The sequence below is a fragment of the Netta rufina genome, assembly GCF_964035555.1.
Source record: "Netta rufina genome assembly, chromosome: 3".
NCBI lineage: Eukaryota > Metazoa > Chordata > Aves > Anseriformes > Anatidae > Netta > Netta rufina.
The window spans coordinates 24,573,940-24,595,518 of NC_140125.1; the positions used below are offsets into that span (position 1 = coordinate 24,573,940).

General features: G+C 39.6%; 2 protein-coding genes across 2 annotated transcripts in view; one reads left to right on the forward strand and one right to left on the reverse strand.

Annotated features, from left to right (window-relative positions):
- The first annotated feature begins 5,748 nt into the window (after positions 1-5,748).
- Positions 5,749-11,166, forward strand: DEGS1 (delta 4-desaturase, sphingolipid 1). Its single transcript, XM_084285344.1, has 3 exons — positions 5,749-5,898; positions 6,523-7,265; positions 9,342-11,166. Exons 1-3 carry the CDS (start codon positions 5,817-5,819, stop codon positions 9,486-9,488), a joined length of 972 nt encoding a protein of 323 aa, XP_084141470.1. The 5' UTR covers positions 5,749-5,816; the 3' UTR covers positions 9,489-11,166.
- Positions 11,167-11,275: 109 nt separating this feature from the next.
- Positions 11,276-21,579, reverse strand: part of NVL (nuclear VCP like) — a 37,229-nt gene continuing 26,925 nt past the window's right edge. The window contains exons 21-23 of the mRNA XM_084285343.1: positions 20,116-20,204; positions 16,015-16,085; positions 11,276-14,887 (exon numbers count right to left, since the gene is read on the reverse strand). Of these exons, the coding sequence (XP_084141469.1) occupies positions 14,843-14,887; positions 16,015-16,085; positions 20,116-20,204 (205 nt within the window). The 3' untranslated portion in view covers positions 11,276-14,842. The remainder of the gene's footprint in view (positions 14,888-16,014; positions 16,086-20,115; positions 20,205-21,579) is intronic.

The following is a 21,579-nucleotide window of genomic DNA, read 5'->3' on the forward strand; positions in this document are numbered from 1 at the left end:
AGCCATATTCTACGTTTGCATGGATAGATGCATGTACAGCTTAGCCTGCTAAAAGCTCTTGCCTGAAATTGTTCTAAATTCTGGGAGAGAGTACAGAGACCTACAAAGCAATTTCTTTGTTCCTCAGCCATAACTTAGCATCAGCTTTCAGCACAACTGCTTTCTTCAAATGAGGTTGTCTTATGAAGCTAGTTGCAGGAGGACTTGAACCCAGGCTGTCTGCCACTTTCACTGCCTGTAAATCGCAGGTGTTGCTAGCCAAAGCTGGAGAATTGAGAAGCTGCCTATGCATCGCTTGATTCATAGGCCAACATCTAAATAAATATTAGACACATTGTCCCTACAATAACCGAACTCAGGGGGACATAATCTGAATGAAATGCTGTATTATGGAAAAACTTAAACTATTTTCTGTGTATGTGTTCGGGGTGGGGTGGGGTGGAGATTTCCTCTGTAATACTGATGACAATATTCTAGCTTTCTTTATCCTAAAAGGTAAATCACTTCAGACAAAGCTTTAATTTCTTTTGCACTTCTGTTTTGAGCTTGTAACTGGAAAAGCATGTCTTGCACTGTTCAGTCTCTCTGGTCACTTTAACAACCTCAGAGTTGTGTACAGTGATTTTTTTCCCATCTGTATATGTTTGGAACCTTATACAAATACCATTGTCCTTGTTTTTGTTTTATTGTACTAAACTATGTAGCTTTATCATTTGACTTACGTTTTTTTTTTTTTTTTTTTTTTTAATCAGCTGCTGGTTTGGGTTTAGGTGGTACTGAATTCACCTTGATGTGGCAATGAAAAGCACAGATGCTGCTTTTATGGCTGTTCAAAAGCCTAATACTATAACCAGAGAAAATACTATACTAATACTATAACCAGTGCAGGTTTTTCTTATGGTTTGTGTAGCTGTCAGCATAACACAGTAGTTATACTAAAATCACCAAACAAATCAGAAATCTTCAGATCAAATGTTCTGGATCTGTAGAACTGTCATTTTTTCCTGAAACGGAAGCTACAGCTTTTGCTTCTGGAACATACTAACTTGTATCAGAAGTAACACTGCAAATGCCTAATTTTTTTTGCAGACATTTAATTTTCAAATAAACTTGTTTGCCAGATTGAGGCTTTTAAGAAGGTATGTTTCCTAAGAAAAGCGTGGAGCAAATGGTACAAGGTTATCTGGGGGAGAAGTTAAACTGTTAAAAGGATGACTTGCTATTAGTGGTCTTCCATGGCTCTTAATTTTTTTTTTTACTGTTAAAAGGTCTTTTGAAGAGAGGTATCAACTGTGCAGTTTTAAAATAATAGCATATACTTCTTTTAAATCGTAATTTTGAATGATTCTAAAGGTCAGCGTAAGAGCTGTAATTACTTTGTGTCACTCGGTACAAATTCACTTAATGGTCTTTCATAATGACAAATTCATGTAATAGTCTAATTACCAGATGATGTCTGTGGTTAAATACTTCTAAACAAGTATAAACCTGTGAAGTACATTTATTGAAAAGGCTTATTCGTACCTATCTTAATATACCTCAGTTTTAGATTCTTTATTCACTTCTACAAGATGCAATGACATTCCTCCCTTCACAACATACAAATAGTTTCAGGTTAATGGGGAGTACTGTTTATTTGTATGTCTGTGAACCTCTAGCTGTGGAAACTGAGGTGGAAAGAACGTCCGTGTATTTATTGTTACATGGAATATTCTCTGTGAACAGTGCCAAGTTGGAACCTTCAGCTCAAGGAAGTGCTGTGTGCTGCAAGTCAGCAGGTGCATCCTGCTCCTCTGCACCCTGCCAAATATAGTCAAACTGAACCAAGCCCACTGAACTTCACGGACAGAGGGAAGGCTTACAAACAAGCTCTGAGAAATGCCATCAAGTACACAATGAAGGTGTACAACCTATTTCATTTCCACTTCCCAGGGAGGGGGAGAGAGGTCAGTGATGGTCCTGAAAAGATGGGAGTATATACCAGTACTACAGCAGTAATGATAGTTCAGACAAAATAGCTGGAACACGAACTTCTGATGCTGTCTTTTCCCTTATTTAATAATATAAGAAAAAAATGGCATTTTGCAATATATGAACAAGTCGATAAATAGGTTATAGTAAAACTAAATCACTTGATTTTGCAGATTTCTGTGCAAATTCACAGTGCTTAGGATGTCAACCTACAGAAGTGCAGTGATAGCAGCAATCAGTGATTGTATCAAGGAAGAACCCCTCGCTGGGGAGACTAAGATGTTTTTATGAAGTAACATGAAAACATTGTTTTATTTGCAGCCAACTATCAGATTGTGCAACAAGTTTTATGACATGGAGCAAGGGCTGAAAGAGCTCCTCAGAGTTGAAAGAGAAAGTGATAGTACTGGTCTTCTGGAGTTAGTTTCTGAGAATTGCTTAAAACTGAGGCTGGCCATCCTTTTTGACCTTTTTTTTTAAATAATAATAATAATAATAATAATAATAATAATAGTAATAATAAAGAACCAGAAGTTTTCGTTTCATAGGTTTTGATTTTTTTTTTTATTAAAAAAAAAAAAAAGTTTGGGTATCTAATGAACATGGTGAAAATGATATCAGAAGACTAGAAGCTGCACAGTGATCCTTTTTTGAGGGAAAAGCCATTCGCAATCATATCTTGCTCCCCAAATTGAACAACCTGTGATTTTTCTGTGAATATGTAAATACAGAAATACAATCACCTTCTGAACAAAGGGTAATAGATGTAATAGGTGAAAGCCCTGAAGGAAGAAAGGCACTACCTGCTTAACAAAATAAAATTCTCAGATTAATGACCAGATAGAAATAGTAACTCCTTAAATTTCTAACACTCTTAGCATAGCACATTAATCACAGAAGTTTATTAATGTTATGAGGATGTCTTTTCATAATTTCTTAATGTGACAGTTAAGGCTGCATTGAACAGAACTTAGTTGCTCTTACTGCAATCTTCCAAGAGTTAATTAGGGAGCACTTAGATTACCTAGGGAATTTTGTACATTAAGGGCCTCTTGAAAACAGTATGGCATGGGAGCTGTAAAATCCATCTTCAGAACAGAGAAGACTACCCAATTTGTTGGTAATCCTGATGGTTTTAAAAAGGTAACCGATCAATTACAGTGATGGATCATTCATACATTCATCAGTAAATTTAGTTTGGGATACTTTATAGTGATTTGCCTACTAGTTGTGAGCTATTCTGATACTCTCCGGTTCCATTCCTTCGCTGCTTTATGCTGTATCCGGACCAACCCTGTTGTCCACATGCTCTCTGCTGTTGCAGAGGCGTGTTGACTGCATCACACCTTCCTGGTTAAGCAGGGATGTGCTGCCAGGTTTGGTTTATGTGTAACTAAACACTCCGCGATTTCTGTTCTAGCCTTGTGCTGTCTGAAGACGTGCTAGGTACTGGACCTCTCTGTCTTCTGAAGAGAAAATGCCAGGTACAAATACTGCTTGCTGAAGACCTAAAAAATCTGGATTTGTTATGTGGACTGCCTTAACCAAAGAAAGACTCAGTGATTACATAGTAAATAAATAAATAAACAAACATTTGCACTTAAAGATGCTTGGGCAACTAAATTTTCTAAAACTTTCCTATTTAATATATTTCCCAGCTATTTAAGCCATGTTTGTCTGATAGGACCATTTAGTTTATAAATCTGGAATCTTTAATCAATTTTCCCTCTGAAACTTGTGACTTCAGAAACCCACAGTGCAGTAAATATGCCTGAATGATCAAACACCAGAACGATCATATTCTCCCTCTCCTCCAGCTATCACCTTTCTTACCAGCAGACATTCACACTTTTAGCAGTATCGTTCCAATGGATGAGAAGGTCCTTGGTGCAATGACGGATAGCAGTGCTAAACCTGAAAATACAACTATAAGAGAAAATTTTCAGAAACATTACATACAGTGTTTAGAGTGCAGCTGAGTGAAACACCCATGATCTTGGCAACTTTGCACTCGGTCTTGGTACTGATAGCACAAAAGTACTTCCCGGCCTAATGTGAAGGAGTCAGTGAACAAAAAGTAAAACTTTTTCTAAACATCCCTTGCCAGGACAAAGTGCCATGATGAAATTTAGACATCTGTTTATGCTGCAGCAGTCCTCAGAAAGACTACAAAATTAGATCATGTGGCTAAGCAGAGAAAAGCTGTGAGTTAACTTACCTCCTTTTTTTCACTTCTAATTCATATTTTAACATACACAGATTAAAAATGCATGCAAACAAAACCATTTGCTGTTATGTTTTACAGATCCTGTGCTTTGTCCATTACTTCAGATCATACCATCTTCAAGTGGGGATCATATTTCCCCTGTTTTCACAGCTGCACCTGTGACTTTTAGCAGCTTGCATGTATTAGCCTTTTTTATTATTATCAATAAATTTTAAGTGAGTCAACATGAGCCTTGAGATACCTGTTAATGTCATGAATAAGGTCTTACTTTCTTTGTGGTAACTTCTGTTGTTGTTATCACTACTGTTGGTTATTTGAATATCAATGGATTTATGGACAACTAAAATTCCAAGCAATAGTCGTTTAACTTCTACATAAAGTAATCTTTGTAGTCAAACTGCTCACAGTTAAGTGTAATAAGAAAAATAGATGCAGGTGCAGATTACATTGAGTTTAGTTCTTACAGAGCAGTTTGTCAATGAAGTTCCTAAAACATCATAGATACATAAAGGTTGGAAAAGCCCTCCAAGATACCTGGTCCAACCATCTCCATACCACCAATGTCACCCCCTAAACCATGTCCCCAAGCACCACGTCCAACCTTTCCTTGAACACCCCCAGGGACGGTGACTCCACCACCTCCCTGGGCAACCTGTCCCAGTGCCTGACTGCTCTTTCTGAGGAGAAATGTCTCCTCATTGCCAACCTGAACCTCCCCTGCTGCAACTTGAGGCCATTCCCTCTTGTGCTATTGTTTATCTGCAAGATAAGCAGTCTTCTCAGCTCCCCACCGCTTCCTTTCAGGTAGTTACCTTCACAATATGTGAATAAAAAAGACCTTGGTGCAAGCATTTTTAATGGTAATTAGGTATCTTTAGGCACCTTACAAAAATTTGTATTTTGGCCAGAGGCAGCTAGTCCTTACAGCCACACACGACTTACCTTTGGAAAAGAGAAAGCATTTTTTCAGGAACCACTACACAGTGCTGTCGTATGCTTTTCCTATTTTCAGCCTTGCTTCCTAAGAAAATGAGTCATATGGGACTTCATTGTCTCCCTATGTACGCCTAGTGACTTTTGGACACGATGCCTGACGGAAACCTCGCAGATAGTTAAAACCACGCGAATTTAACTGAAGCTGGCAGGCGGCTGGGCCAGATCAGCGCCTAACTAAAGGGAAAGGCAGAACCGTCCTGCTGTGCCTCAGCCCGGCTCCAGACCTGCTGCAACGCCTCGCTGGAGAGCCCGTGCTGAGGGGCGGAGAGGAGCAGGCGAGGGGCAAACCCAGCGCGTGGGGCTCGGGCGGCGCCTTCCTCGCCCTTTCGACCATTTTGAGCTACGCGACCGGCAACGAAGGCGCCGCCGCCTCAGCCCTGCTGCCTCACAGCCCCCCGGAGGCCGTTGCCGGGCTCTCCCCGCTGGATTCCCTTCCCCTAGCGGTGGAAGCGGGGCCGTGAGGCGGCCGGGCGCTGCCTCCACCCCCCCCTCGGCACCCCCTGAGGCACCTCAGGGCGGCTCCGCCCGGCCCCGGCGCCAATCGGCAGCGCGCAGGGCGGGCTCCTCGCTATAAAGCGCCGCGCCGGGGGGCGCCCGCAGCCGGGCGGGCAGGGCAGCAGGCATGGGGAACGCGGTGGCCAGGGAGGACTTCGAGTGGGTGTACACGGACCAGCCCCACGCCGACCGCCGCAAGGAGATCCTGGGTGAGGAGGAGGAGGAGGAGGAGGAGGAGGGGAGGATAAGCGGGGGGGTGGTGGCGGAGCTCCTCGGTGAGGGCTGCGTGGCGAGGGGGGGATCCCCGCAAAATGGCTGCCGGCCCCGCGGGGGGGCGGGAGGGGAAGGGAAGGAGACGCAGAGGCTGCTGCTGGCGGCGGGGCCTGCGTGGAGCTGGGAGCTGGGGTGAGGAGGAGAAGGAGAAGGGAAGGGAAGGGGAAGGGACGGGAGGAGCCGGGCCCGCTAAGGAAGGAGGGAGGGAAGGAGCCGCGCGGTGTCCGCCGCGGCCACGTCCTGAGGCCGGAGGAGCCGGGCTCACCTCAGGGCCGCCGGCGCGAAGCCATTTCCTTCCCGGCCCCGCTGGGGTGACAGCGCTGCTCCTCACGAAATCGTCTGGCTGCTAACAGCGGAAATGTGGTGAAATTGCTTGGTTCTGGGCTTAATCTGAAAGCTCGTTATAGCTATAAATGCACCACGCGGAATGGGGGTCTCTCCTTCCTTAATTAGGAGGAGGGAAAGGAACGGTTGTATGCCCCTCTGCCATCTAATTAGGGCGGCATGCTGTGACGAGAGCTTCTAAATAATTTTTTTTAATGGAATTCTCTCCCGTGTAGCTAAGCATCCCGAGATAAAGGCGTTGATGAAGCCAGACCACAACTTGATCTGGGTGGTCGTGCTGATGGTCCTGGCGCAGCTGACTGCCTTTTACCTGGTTAAGGACTTGGACTGGAAGTGGGTGGTCTTCTGGGCGTACGTGTTCGGGAGCTGTATTAGCCACTCCATGACTCTGGCCATTCACGAGATCTCCCACAATAGTGCTTTTGGCAATAGCAAAGCCATGTGGAACCGGTGGTTTGGAATATTTGCCAACCTCCCTCTTGGTCTCCCGTATTCGATATCCTTCAAGAGATACCACATGGATCACCATCGATACTTAGGAGGCGATGGAATCGACGTGGACATCCCTACCAACTTTGAGGGCTGGTTTTTCTGTACCCGCTTCAGGAAGTTCATATGGATTGTTCTTCAGCCGTTCTTCTATGCCATTAGACCCCTCTGCATCAATCCCAAACCAATTACTCGACTCGAAATCATCAACTTGTTGGCTCAGCTTTCCTTCGATGTTGTGATATATTATTTATGGGGAGTCAAATCCATTTTTTACATGCTTGCTGGTTCAGTACTTGGACTCGGTTTGCACCCGATTTCAGGACACTTCATAGCTGAACATTACATGTTTTTGAAGGGCCATGAGACTTACTCCTATTATGGGCCACTTAATTTGCTCACTTTTAACGTTGGCTATCACAATGAGCACCACGACTTCCCCAATATTCCTGGCAAGAGCCTCCCACTGGTAAGTTTACTTCCCAGGTTGTTCTTTTTTCTTCAAATGAGCCTTACTCTAATTTGAATATCAGGTTGAACATAAATAGTTAGAAGAAAGGAAGTTAGAGCTCTTGGAAGTTAGAATGGAATATGGCAATTGTTTCTCTAAAACAAAAAATGGGAGTAGATTTTTGGGGAGAAGCCCCAAACAAGTTTCTCATGTGCTATCTGTTCTAACCCCTTCCGTAAAAGGAGAGGAAATGCGTGTCTTGCCGTCTTGGCTTTATGCTTTGTACTAACTTTAGGCCTCTGTTATGGACAGCCTTCAATATTCTTCTTCAGTTTGGAAGTATGCAGAAAACTAATCAAGTTTCAGGCACCTTCAGAGGCTTGTCAGCTCTGTTTCTGAAATACTAAGTAAAACATTGCAATGCATGCTTATCCTTCAGTCTCTTATCAGTGACATTCTCAGGTGGGGGAAGGAGATATGGTTTGAGGAATGGCTGGTGTTTGTATTGTTGACAAATGTTTAATAGCTTTCTGTTCTGGAGCTGCTGTCTTTCTCTAATGAGAACCTTTGAATCCTAAGTAAGTATCAGCTGTACAATGGCAAGGCTTCAAAACTAAGATCTGTGACATTTGCATAAGTCTAAGTAGCAGATGTAAATTTTTGAATTGGTTCCCTCCCATTTTAGTCTTTGCTAGTTGCTTTTAAGTTGGAGCTTAATTCTTTCTTTGTTTCTCAATGAGAGCACAGGTGTCCAGGACTACACCTAAAGGTAATCTTCAATAAAATGTGTTTTTTGTCACGCTAAATTTGTAGTTTGACAGAAGCTGTAGTGTTGGGCTTGTAGCTTTGTCCTTGTGGTTGGCAAGTGAGACCTGGGTAAGACTGTGCCTTAAGTGGAGTCTTAGCTCTTTTTAAAGAGAAATTACATTTCTTAAGCTATATATGGAAGATTGTCTATGAATAATTTAAGTTGTGTGAGCTCACCTAACTCACCATTGATGTGTAGATCTCTGCTGGTAAACCAAGTTTCACTTCATGCACCAATACTGAAGTTCCAAATATGGAATGATTTTTTTCAAGCATTTCATTGCAGAGAGGAAAACTCTTCTCTGCTACAGGACTTTTAGTCTACAGGTTTGATGAGAAAAGTCTTTTCTTTGAAGAGCTTAGCTAATTTCATTGGACTGGACTCTGCTATGCTCTGAGCTTAAAATTTGCTGAATTAGTGGGGGTGAACTGAAGACTGAAGTTTACTGGTTAGATGACCTGTTTGATAGTGTGGTGATAGATCAAAAGCATCTTCAGTTCTGAACCAAGCATGTAAATATCTTAATTTTGCTTGTTGTTTATAGGCATTGATGATAATATGTCTGAAACTGGAATTTAGTGAAAGCTCAGTCTTGTTCTATTCAGGTTTGAAAGGTGTTAGACAGCTGGCTGTAGGATCTCTGACAAACTCCAGTAGCCTTAATTTAAAAAAAGTGTACTGTTTAAAAAAAAAAATATTTTACATATAGGAGTAAAAAGCTTTAGAAGGACAGGCATTGGAGAATGAATATAGAAACAAGATGTTCTTCCAAGGAACAAGTTGTTTCTGAGTGCTGAGGTGTGAAACTACGTACGGAAAATGGCTGTGAACTCCTCTTACAACTTTGCTAAGTCTTTTTTAGTGATACTTGTCTGTGTTTGTGTGTGTATATATATACACAAATACATATGTGTGTGTATATATACACACACATTAGCTCTGAATTGAGTCCCTCACCTCAACTAGCAATCCAACTGCTTGCTTGGAGTTGGTGAGCTGCATTGTTCCTTAGGTAGCACAATGAGTGGACTTCAGTGTTAGGCTTAGTTTGTCCTGGTTAACCTTCATGGTATGTGAGCTTCACGTGAAGGAGGTGATTAATCACCAAAAAGAAACTTTCAGTATGTGAAAGCTTCACATGGTAAAAGCACTAAGAGCTTTTCTTCTAGAATCTAACATCTAAAATAAAACTTCTAGTCTATCTGCATTAAGATACAGGTTGGAGATAGTAAAGTTGTAATGATTGGTACTAATACAAATAGTAAATGAACCTTGTTTCTCTTCAGGTGAAGAAGATAGCGGCTGAATACTATGACAACCTGCCACAGTATAACTCGTGGATTAGAGTGCTTTATGACTTTGTGATGGATGACACAATCAGCCCGTATTCACGCATGAAGAGGCAATTGAAGGGTGAAGTGAAACAAGATTAAAGTTCTGGCAAACAAGAAACTTTGAAATGTCTGCTTGCTTTAAAGTGACTGGTATAAAGTCTCTTGCTAAAGATGTTGACTAGTGTCCTGAATTAAGATCTACAGCAACATAGCAATGCATTCTTAAAGATTTTGTAGCAGACTATTACCAGCTGTAACATTCCTAGCAGTCCTCAGATTCCTTGGTTAAATGTATGTATGTTTGCCTAAAGATCAGTGTTATATGCTTCATGCTAAATTACTTTGTTAAAGGATTTACTCCGGCAGGTGTTCAGTCTGTACAAAATATCTGTTTGGCTCTCAATATTCTAAAGGTTCCCAGTGTAGCACGCTGCCCACACCGTGCTGTTTAGCTGACTGTAGTATTAAGATGCTGTACTTACCTGGTAATTCTAAACTAACATGATTTGTTAACTTAAATCTTCTGTTGAACTTGTTTCCTGATTCATGGGTAGAACTAAATTCACACAAATGTTAAGTCCCTTTTGTTTAAATATTTAATGCCATTTGAAGTATTACTTGGAAGTGCTACCTGTCCTACAGGAAGCACCTTAAAGGAGCATTCTATCACTTACATGAAACTGGCATGATATAGGTGGCTTGTGATATCCCTGTGAAAAGTTGGGGAATTTGATGGTATCATGACCTGTGAGGGTCCCCATCTACTCCTTAAACTGCTTGTGTTGGCATGTAGCTTGAGCAGGCAGCATTTGGCATCTTGTGTAAGCTACAAGGTAACTGAGCAAGGTTTTTGCAATATGGAAAAAGATCTCAGTTCTGTGTTCTGAAGTTATTCTCATCTGTGGAGTAAAATGACTAGGTAGGACCTAGCTGTTTCTGCTGTTACTGTGGTTTTAAATGCTAATATTGACTCTTGTTTGGAAACTTGGCTTGTATGGAAAACTGAATCAGATGAAGCAGATACTGTTCTGGCAAACAATGCTAGCTACAACCACTGGCAACTCAGCCCTTTAGGTGTATTAGTCACTTGTGTGCACAGGAAGGTGTTGCTAAGTGTTCGTGATTTTTAAATCAACAGTATCCTACGTAAATACTGGCTTTCATGCATATTAAAATGTGGTGAGAGCATAGGCGATGCTATTGAATTTCTTTCTTAAGAAGTTCTTGAAGTGGGAACAGAGAATGGAAACTTACTGAGCACAGGAGAATCTCTACATACCTCAGCGCAGTATTTGTCTTCTATCACGTAATGCGTTGGTGATAGCTTTAAGCTGTGGAAGATGGATACAAGTCGCTCTTAAATCTCAAATGGTGTTTCTGTGCTATCCATCTTCACTTTAAAAGGTGGAACCCAATGAAGGTAAAAGTCTCAGGCTCCTGTCCATACTGGTCTGCTGTAAGTAACTTAATTTTTAGATATCTTAACTTTTGCATTTTTATTTTCAAAAGAAGCTGAGTACCTAAGAACGCATTTACATCTGAACCCTCAACTGACTGTGGTCTTGTTTTCTAATAGATTTTTTTTTTAAGGCAGGGCCCTTATCTGTGGTTAAGTAATAGAAATGGTATGAAAGTGTGCCAACCACTTACAAAGCAACTTCATTGTGATGCCAATGATACAGTAGCTAGCCAGCATATTGCTCAGGGTACAGTGTAATGTCACTATATACTTTATTCAGTATTTTTACATGTAATTAAAAAGCAAAGATTCAAGTAACATGGTGTTTTTTTTAACTACTCCCCTAATGCTGCAGGACTTAATTTTTAGATAAAGCATATTACTAAAGCAGTTGCTAGAAGGCCTGTCCTAATGAGTAGTGGTGCGGAATGATCTGAAGAATTGCTGCCTCTTCTTTCTACTCAGAAGAAAATTGACTTTGAAGACTTTAATAGGTTTAAATTGCAAAGCAGTCACTTCTTAAGCCCTCAACTCAAGAAATTAATGGTGGTACTAAATATCTTCAGTGTTGATTGCTCACCATAACAATGTAAAATCTCTCCAAAATGTTTTGCAGTTAAAAGATAATGTGGAGAAGTTAATTCTCTTAAATACTTATCTCTGAAGACAGATCAGATATGTACTTTCATCCTTAGGCTTAGTTACCTACTTCCAATTCTGATTATAAACACACTTTCACTTTAAAAGGTGCAGAATAGCAGGGAATTCTGAGAGAAATGCCTGTGTTTGCTGTAGGCTTTCTGAAACATCTGCTACGGGCTACCATTTGGAGAACGTGTATTGGACTAGTTTAATCTGGGCCAGTAACACGTTTGGATCTAAACAGTCATCTGACTTTTGCAAGCATTGGTAACCATTATTTTAAGATAACTTAACTCCCATGCATTGCATGAGAGGTGTCTGCATCTGACTTCATTAGCAGGGATTTTGCCAGAAGCAATCTGAAAGCTGGAGGAAGCTCCGACTAACCGCAAAGTGAAGACCAAACAACCTAAAGAGCACTAAAGACCTTGACAGTCTTTTAAAATTATATTCAGATGGAACTGGTTAACTTCACCGTTTTTCAACATGCTTGTTAGGGTTTATTCCTTCCTGTGTAATTAAAGCATCTTCCTGGCTTGTCAGACAAACACATTAAGCACTTCTCACAGCTTTTAACATTCCCCCTCCCCCAAATTACTTGAAGTTGCTTAAGTGCAGTAAGTAATGCATCCTAGAGTCTGATACTTGGCATGAGTTTTCCCACAGGACAGGCGTGGATGTATTCCCCTTTCACAATAATCTACAACAATCTTTGCCTTTGGCTTTCTTGTTTTGTTGTTGAACCTGTCTGTTCTAGAACAGCAGCCAATTATCATGGATTAAATGGCTGCACCTTCCTGGCTGTGCAATTCCACTTTCAGATCCAAGGCGAGACTTTTTACTTAGAACCAGTATCAGCTGAAAAGTAGTTATGACTTTTGGTTCTGTGCCTATAGTAAGGTTTCTGTTAATCTTTATATGTAGTTAGCAAACACATGACACATTTAAAAATAAAAATCTCCAAATACTGGAAAATTGATCTCTTCTAGGTAATTTGCAGGCTCTATCACACTCATCCTATTGGATGAAGAAAAGTTCATTTCAGGTAGTGAACTTGCCTGGTAAGTGGTCCAAGGCAGATTTTAGGAAGTATACTCCTTTGTAAATTTGAAAGAACTAAGCTAAGGCAAAGCAAGTCCTTCTGTTTTTAACCTTGCACACTGCAAAGCATAGAGCCCCTTCTAGGTCTACCAAGACTTTTCCTGGGACTGTCTACAAACAAGCAAGCTGATAAGTAGGTGTGCCTAAACATTGCAGTGGTTTGCAGATTGCCCTTGGTATTGCAATCTGCAATAGAACTCTACGTATGCAATGCTCTATCAAATCCTCTGTTTCATAATTGAACCTGCAATGTAAGGAAGGACAGAATTGTTGAAAATGTTTCCTACTGAGCCAAAACCAAAGGCAGTGAATTGTGTTGGCAGTTCCCTGGACTGGCTCTGATGCCATCTATGCTTAAGTTACCATCTAACATGCCCTGCTACAGAATCATTTCTGTGACTTACATGTAGATATGTGACTAGCTTCAGGAAAAGTGAGAGAATGATGAGATACTTTGTTTCTGTTGGAACAAGATCAAGATGAGGACTAGGGGGACGACTTCTTCCAGCTCCATCTGCTAGGGAAGAAATAGCATTTGTAGAACAAGGTAGTGGTCTCTGTATTGTATGAATGCCTGTCTTCTATGTACAGGCATATGTGATCTTGCGTTTTATCGCTTATCAAGCGTTTTTCTGATGAGTATTGTAGCCTAAGCAGAATTTCCTATGAGACAAAGTACCCACGTGGGTGCAGGACTTTCTTGTGTGAACAGTCAAGTGTTCAGTTGCCTGCTCTCCTGCTCCTTAATGAACGTAGCCCAGACAAGGTAAGCAAACAGGATACGGTTATTCCATCTCCTTCAATCTTCCAACTTTTCTGGTAACTTCAAACCTTCCTGCACCCCAGTGTCACATTTTCAAGGTGTCTTGTGATCATTCTTCTTAATATTAAGGCATGTTTTGTTGACACGGCTATACTGTTATTACTACTTGAATAGTAATGCTGTTCAAGCAGTAGTAATGTTACCTCCTTGGTCTTGTTCCTACCCTGCTTGCTTGTTCCATATATGGAACAGGAATAATATTCTTGTAAGAGGAAAGAATGAGAAAATTCTTGGTGGATATGCCAGGGCTTGAGGACCTGACTCATTCATAAGCTCATCAGCTACAGCTATACTGAAGTCTGCTACAGGATTTTCCTCTATACATCCATAAAGGAGAAAACATTCATGTGGCTGTTTTCAATTGTAAACGAGTATCTTTCTTGCCATGCATTTTTCCAAGAACGGATGCCAAATATTTCTTAAATTGTATCACTGAAGTTGCGTCACAGATTGTTCTTCTGTTCCTGATCATGTTTTTATATGTAATGTATTTTTTGTTCGAAAGCAATGTATGCCACAATTTTTTTTTAAAAAAGCTATAATTCTACAAAAATGCAGAACTGCTTGCGCTTTCAAACTAGATACTTGAAGTAGCATATACTAGTTTCATATGGCTCCAGATGGATTTTTTTCCATTGTTCAGCTCTTTCAAATGGTTAAGTGAATTAAGTTATTTACTAAAAGGCTTCACAGCTTACTTTCAAACAGTTGGAGCTCTCCTGTAAAGCAAAACATTTATTCTTAAATGTAAGAAACTCTACAGTTGTAGCGGTAGAACAGAAAAAAATTTAGTTAACATAAATTGTTCTTGTTTAGCTCTATACAGACTTATTGTCTCCTAGGTAATTGAGACAGTTTGCATAGCTCTGGATAGTTTCTTTTGATAACATGAAAAGAAGGCAGAAGCTCTGAGAACTTCTGATGCACATCAGAAGTTCATCACGTGTCACTGTATTTGGAAAAGGCACGATTAATGGTATGGTAACAAACCATGCAACACCTTCCCTGTATACTTTCACAGCTCTTTTCTTTGTGTAATTCTTCCAGAGTCCTTGTTCTTGAAAAACACAGCTGTTTTCATTAACAGTTGAAAACAGCTAGTAGAGCAGTAGAAATGTTGAAGGGTTAGCCTGTGTGCTTCTGAGGGTTTTCTGACTAAGGGCACCAAATATGGATGAAAATAGCCTTTGATCTTGAGCACTAAAAGTGTTTTTTTTTTCATGGTGGCAAGTAGAAACTGTATCTTTTATTCTAAGTAGTTAAATTAAGGATTGTTTACAGCAGTAGATTACAATGACTTTTTTTCAGGTGCTGCATAAAAAGTTGAGGGAGATGTGGTACAGCTTCTTTCCAATCTGTCTCTTGAAATCTGGTGCAGATATTAAACTCCACGTAGAATAAGACTCTTCTAGGAATTGTCCAGATGTATCACCTGCACAGTGACTGACGCAATTCTTCATACATTATTTGATCCTAACAGTGCCAAGATAAGAGGGGAAAAAACACTTTAGACAACACTAAACACATGCAACACTTACACGTTACTTTACATAATTATTAAATACGTGAAATAATGAAAACCATGAAAACATAAGCCTCTAGCTCTAGTCTAAAATATTGACCAAGAAAGCTTAACTAAGGGTGAAAATAATCCTGCTGCCCTTGTAAATGAGGTTCTCTACTGATAGTCACCAGTGGTATGTAATCAGCAGAAGCCTTTGGCAGAGTTATTCTACTTAATATTGCCATGCTAGACTTAGAATTCAGCTTTGCAAGAAAGTTACAGCTGTTGTTGCCAGGTGAGTTACCAAACTGTCCATCTACTCACTCATCCATATCTGCCAAAAGGAGGAGACAAGATCATCTTTTGCTGGTCTAACTAGGTTAAAATAGTTACCTTGTTCTCTCTGGCTATAGTTCAAGTGAATATATTAAAGTATTTTGACTGCAGTATGCTCTTGGCTGTACATGAAGACCTATTAACTAACTGCAACAATAACAATTTCTATATTTATTACCTTCTCAATTACAGTAAGATTAGTGAACAGATTTAATTTCAGATGTTAAAAAATAATTAGCCATAAGATAACCTTTAAAGCATGAACTTCCTTGACAAATGCAAATCAGGAAAAAAATCACTCATCTCGATTCTTATCAGTCTTTTCATATCTCAGAATGACATCTTTTGCACATTAACAGAAATGGCTGAGCACCTCCTGGGTGCATGTCCAGAAAGGTGGTGATAAAGTCTAAAGGCCTTGACTTCTAACTAAATATTCTGCAGATGTAAGAGGTGAGGATCAGGTGAGTAACTGATCTGGAAAAGGCAATTAAAAGTTCAAGGTACTACACTGAAAGCTAACTGACAACAGGGTAATCTGTCTACCACAATGCATCATCTGCAAGACCTGCAGGTGAAAAGAGACTTCCATTTTTTAACTTCTCAAAAATATCAGAAGTACGCTGGAACAGAGGTAATGTCAAGTGCTAGAATGCATGCAAGTGTATTGCAACCATCAGTATTCTCACTACTCTCCAACATATAAAGAGTATCCCTTTTAGGGGGATGATCGTACTTATATACTTGAAGTTATTCTTACCTTTTTTGATACTGAAGATTTCACTTTCCTAAAAGCTTCTTCAAAGTGTTTATGGGAAATCCTGATTTCTCCTGAAAGAACAAAGTGTAAAAAGTTACTAGACAAAACTGCAGGCAAGTGACAATCAAATGCTGCATTGAAATACATGCAAAAATCACTTATGAAACCAAACTTAACTCCATGTACTAATCAGTTGCATGAGATCTAACTGAATAATTGAGATCTGAATTGAAAGAAAACCTCAAGTGTTACATTTAATATATCCTGCTTCTCCTGAGGAGGTGGAGTGAGAGCGTGGTTGTGGTGGAGTTCAGCTGCCGAGCAAGGTAAAACAACCGCAGAATCATAGAGTACCCTGAGCTGGAAGGGACCCACAAGGATCATAGAGTCCAACTCCTGGATCCACACTGGACCACCCAAAACCAGAACATACATCTGTAACCATTGTCCAGTGCTTCTTGAACTCTGGGCTGGCTCAATGCTGTGATCACTTCCCTGGGGAGCTTGTTCCAGTGCCTGACCACCCTCTCAGTAAAGAACCTTTTCCTAATATTCAGCCTGACCCTCCCCATCGCAGCTTCATACTGTTCTCTTTGGCCCTAGCAGTGGTCATTAGAGAGAAAAGATCAGTGCTTGCCCCTCTGCTCCCCCTCATGAAGAAGCTGTAGGCCACCACAAGGTCTCCTCTCTTCCCTAGGCTGAACAAACCAAGTCACTTCAGGCACTCCTTATATATTGTACCTCAGGCAAGTACTTAAGCCCCATTGTCCCTTGTACTTTCAAAGAACACCCTGTTTGTTTCAGAAAGCTATGTTAGTTATTAATGTTTCTACCTGCAGACTGACACTTTCATTGTCAAGGTGTCAGCAACATCAACTTCAGTTAGAATTCACATCCATCATTCCCTTCTAGAAGGAACTTCTCATCCTGCTGCTTCTACTTCTGTGCTTTACCATCTATACATATTTAATATTAAGCTTCTCTACAGAATTGTATTTAGTAACTAGAAAACATTATCCCAATTCTACCACAAGATACTTACTTCCTAAATAATTCATATCATTGTCTTGTTTGACATCACAGAACTAAAAGCTGTTTTTTGCTTTTTCAATTACCTCTAAGTTTTTGTAAATCCCTTCTTTGAGTCTAATGAAGCTATCTAGTTTTTTTATTTTTTCTTTCTTTTGTTTGCTGCTGCCATTCTTTGGTTTGGTTTTGGTCTGCTAACAGGTAAGCACAACCTCAAATAAATCACGGATCCCTTTGCTCTCAACAAGTGAGACGTTAGTCTAGACTTAAGAATCCCAAGATACCGCTATACAGAGTCACTACAATGCTAAAGCTCATGTATCACATGCTAGAAGTAGATAAAAATATGTCTATATTCAATTTGGTGAATTTTTTATACATTCAATTAAGATGCATTTAGCTTTCATGGGTATGTACTGTCACTACCTTTATGAACATCTTGTACTGTGAACAGGATGTACAGATATGAAAAAATTCTTAAGACTTCTCATTAATATATTTGATATATGAGGTAAGAAGAATTTTCTTCTAAGTTCTTCTGAATAGCAAAGAGACTACACAGCAGATGAAGGTCACTAAAGATGATGATTTGTTTAAGATGCTGATAAAGTTCACTGAACTAAATATACAACCTTGCTGCATTTTCTTATCTCGGTTCTCTGAAGCTTTTATTCAAGGTTTCCACTACCGTATAGTTGTACCAGTAAGAACAAATGTGTACATTTAAAGTTTGAATGTAAGTATTTTAATTTATTTGCCCAAGGCAACACCTACTATTAGTAAGAAAAAACTCATCTTAGGTATTTCACAGAAGCCAAATGGCTTTAACAATGACTCGTCAAAACTCCATTAAACATTAAAAGAAAGCTATGAGAATTTCATTTCGCTTTAACTTTTGTTTTGAAGTCTCTTAAATCAAATTATGAAATGTAATATAGTCTGAGCTACAGGGAGGGGGGAAGGGAAAGGAGAAAACAGCATTAGTCAGCTAGGAAGACAATTAGGACATGACTATCAGTAACCGTCATGGTGAAACAGTATGATACAAATTTAACTGTATTAGCTATGGCTAGGTGTGAGTATGCTGTTACCTACTGCTAGGTGAAATAGTTTACCTCAACAAAAGTAGGTTAGGCTGCTTCATGTGTATTGTGTTATAAAATTAGGCACAATGCTTGCTAACGTGAAGTTGGCTGTCAGTAGCCTACATCTTTGCTGCTTGCATTATTTGCCTTGATTTCTGAAGACAAAACCATTTAGTCTGGATAACTAAGCAAGAATGTCTTATGTTTTAAGACAATTTATCTTCTCTTCAATGATGCATTATTATTAAAGTATACCAGCAGGTATAGTCTTTTTAAAATAAGACTACATAGTTAAAAATTTCAAATTAGACTTCTGACCTACATGAGTGGAGGATAACTGCTTCCCTTCTTTTAATTTAGAAGTATCAAACAGGGATCAGATCTTGCTTTTTGAGAGGGGGTGCAGTGGTGGGGAGGGACACTGGAATGGTGAGCCTGGGGGGGAATTCAGGCACGAGGAAATAAGAAGGTTGCAACAGAGGTTTCTACAGAATCAAAAGAATCAGCCCTGATCTCAGCAAAGTGATTCTAAGGAACTGAACGACAAGGGACACGTAGCACTCATCTACAGCCACATTACATTCTGTGGGAAGGGAATCAGTTGCATGTGTCTTGTAGGTAACACTGGCAGAAGAAATCCAGTCTGTGTATGCACGGTACTCTTCTGAAGATATAAATGAACAGGATTTCAAATCAGAAACTACCGTAAGCACTTCCATAGCAGCCAGGGCTGACATCTTAGAATTCAGAAAACAACATCCCAAACAAACAGCCACTACACACATGCAGATCAATCTGTGCACAATTTGTGGACTTGCTGTCTGCCAACTGATCAATATCATTTAGTGGTCAGGCTGCAATCCTAAATTTAAAGACTGAATTCCAGTGAGTAACATTTTTGAATCAGACCTGCTACACTCAGAATAATTATAAAAATCAAACAAATTTCTGAATTTTTCCTATCTAAAACCAAGAGCTTTTTATTCCGTCTACAGCAAGAAAAATGGGCAACCAGTCCCATCCCCCCAGATTAAAATGCTAACTCCCTTATAACAAGAAATACATACAGTCTGCTCTGCTTACCTACTGTTGCTAAAAACAACTAACACAGTACACATTAGCTCAAAAGGAATGAGTCAAAGCTATTAAAAATCCAGTGTGGTTCTCAGAGACATAATAAAAATTAATAACTTTTCTAAGTCCAACTGACAAGTCTCAATTCCATCTTAGCTTTACATTTTGACTTTTAAGTGTAAAAAAAAAAAAAAAGTTCTGGAAAAAAAACATGCACAGACATTACATAAACGGCTCCAGTTTCCAACTACATTCTCCTATCTGTGTGTACAAAACAGAAGAACAGGAAAAAGCAACTTAGAAGTGCTGAGAGATATGGAACGGGCAGAAATAGTACTTGAGACAACTTACAACTCCCTGTTAAAGTTCTGGCAAGAGCCACTGCTAAGCTAAACACCTAAGATCAAAAATCACTCGCAGCTTTTCCTAGCAACATTACAACTAGATACACGTATTCAATTACACAATACAACTGTGTTCCAAAGGTATGTGATAAGTATGTTTACAGTAACAGCTGTACACAAACATGTCAATAGGTCAGTATAATTAGTCTTTGATAATTATGTGAAAATTAGGCAAAGACGTAATTCAGTTTAGCATAAGAATTATCATTTTGCACTACTATTTAACATTGGCTTTTCTTTAAGATTACGAGGTTAAATTTTTTCAGTAAAACAATTTATGCTAAACCTCCAGCTTAATTGTTTTTTTCCTGTTACTCTCCCCTTCAACTACTTCAAAGGCACTTAACATTTTCTGGAAACAAATATGACTTGTTTTTTGTTTGGATGGAAGTCATCAATCACTTACGCACAGCACGCATGCCTCTGTGCTAGTTATTACATTACATTAAACACTTTATACTCCATTATCTTCTCACAGTTCAGTTAAGATTTCTGTAAAGCTTTCTTACCTTTCTTGCTTTTACTATCACACAGGGCCATTTCCTGTCTCAATGCACAAATTGAAGCCTCACGTACTAAAGCAGAAAGGTCTGCACCTCTGCAGATAAAAACAGAACAAGTTATTTTAGGATAAATTTATCTCGTCTTTTTGGTAGTGGCATATAGGTAGGCAAGACACTACAAATAATTGTAAGAGACTGGCAAAAGGCAAGCGAAATCACAGAAACCTCTTAAAAAATCCACAACATAAATTATTACGTTAAAAAATATGAAAAATCAAGTAGTCACAGCAGTTATGCCTGAAAACCTATAATACCTTACAGACTGAGATATCTAAAATCACTTAGGTGCAGAGCTAAATGCATCAATGGGCTACATTTCCCTTTTCTTTCCTATACACAGCTGCATTCTTCTATCTACCCAACAGAGAGAGTGCAGTAAACCCACTGTGTACCTTAGGAAGGAGTTAAGTCCTCCAGATTTTAGCCTCAGATTAAGGTCAAGCAAATGAGAAGCAAGGGAAGAGGCAAAACCCACCCAGTGTCCTCAAAAATGCCAAGGGATTGTTCAATATTGTGCCACTTGGCGGGAACATGATAGATTGTTTTGGTATTAGTCTTATGAAAGCTTCAAATGGCATCACCCATTATTACAAGAGAGGCGGTTGCCAAAAGCTAGATAAACCAACATGCTCCTAATAATAATGGCATCCACAGAATCTGGTCAGCCTTTTGAAATATTTGTTTGCAGTTTCCAGCTGTTAAACTTTTCACAAGCCTTCAGACTGCTGCAAGTCGCTGAACCAAAGAACAACGTTCACAATTCACTTTCTGTGCATCATTGGTGCTGCTATGGATACTACTGTATTTAAACACTTCCCACACCCCTGCTCGAGGACAGGGAGAGAACAAACACTCCTCTTTCCTAGATCTAAAACATGGACAAACTGAAAAATCATTACTAACAGTAGCCTCCATTTAGAAAAATAAAAAGCAATACATGCTGCTTGTCACAATACACGTCAAACCTTTTGTGACCTCCAGAAAATCATTAACTATTAATAAATCATTTAACAGATTAAAACTTTCTGAAGTACTGTAGAACACTTACTTTGCAAGTTACTCTGGCAGAGATGGCTAACAAGCTTTACTAAAAAACCATACCTTGGTATTCACAAAGCACAAGTTGGCATAGGCCCTCATTATTACTGTGTCAAACACATTGCTTTCAGCTGTGTGAGAGAACAAGTTAGTTCTGGTCGTTTAACCTATTTGCTTTTATCATCATTGTACATGGATCAACAAGTTAAAGAGGGCTCTTTCATCCTCAGCTTATGCAAGCATTATAAAATAAGACAAGCAAAGCTAAGATGAAAAAGCAGCCTCTACTGATCTGTATTTGCGAGATGAAAAGGGCTATTCCAGATGACAAAGTTTTTAGTGTCCATATATTCCTACTGAGCTCTTGGAAAA

Excerpts from the sequence above, each read along its gene's own strand:
- DEGS1 (XM_084285344.1), top strand. The coding sequence starts at position 5,817 with ATGGGGAACGCGGTGGCCAGGGAGGACTTCGAGTGGGTGTACACGGAC. Across the intron at positions 5,899-6,522 it reads CCGCCGCAAGGAGATCCTGG|CTAAGCATCCCGAGATAAAG; the intron begins GTGAGGAGGAGG and ends TCTCCCGTGTAG. Across the intron at positions 7,266-9,341 it reads CTGGCAAGAGCCTCCCACTG|GTGAAGAAGATAGCGGCTGA; the intron begins GTAAGTTTACTT and ends GTTTCTCTTCAG.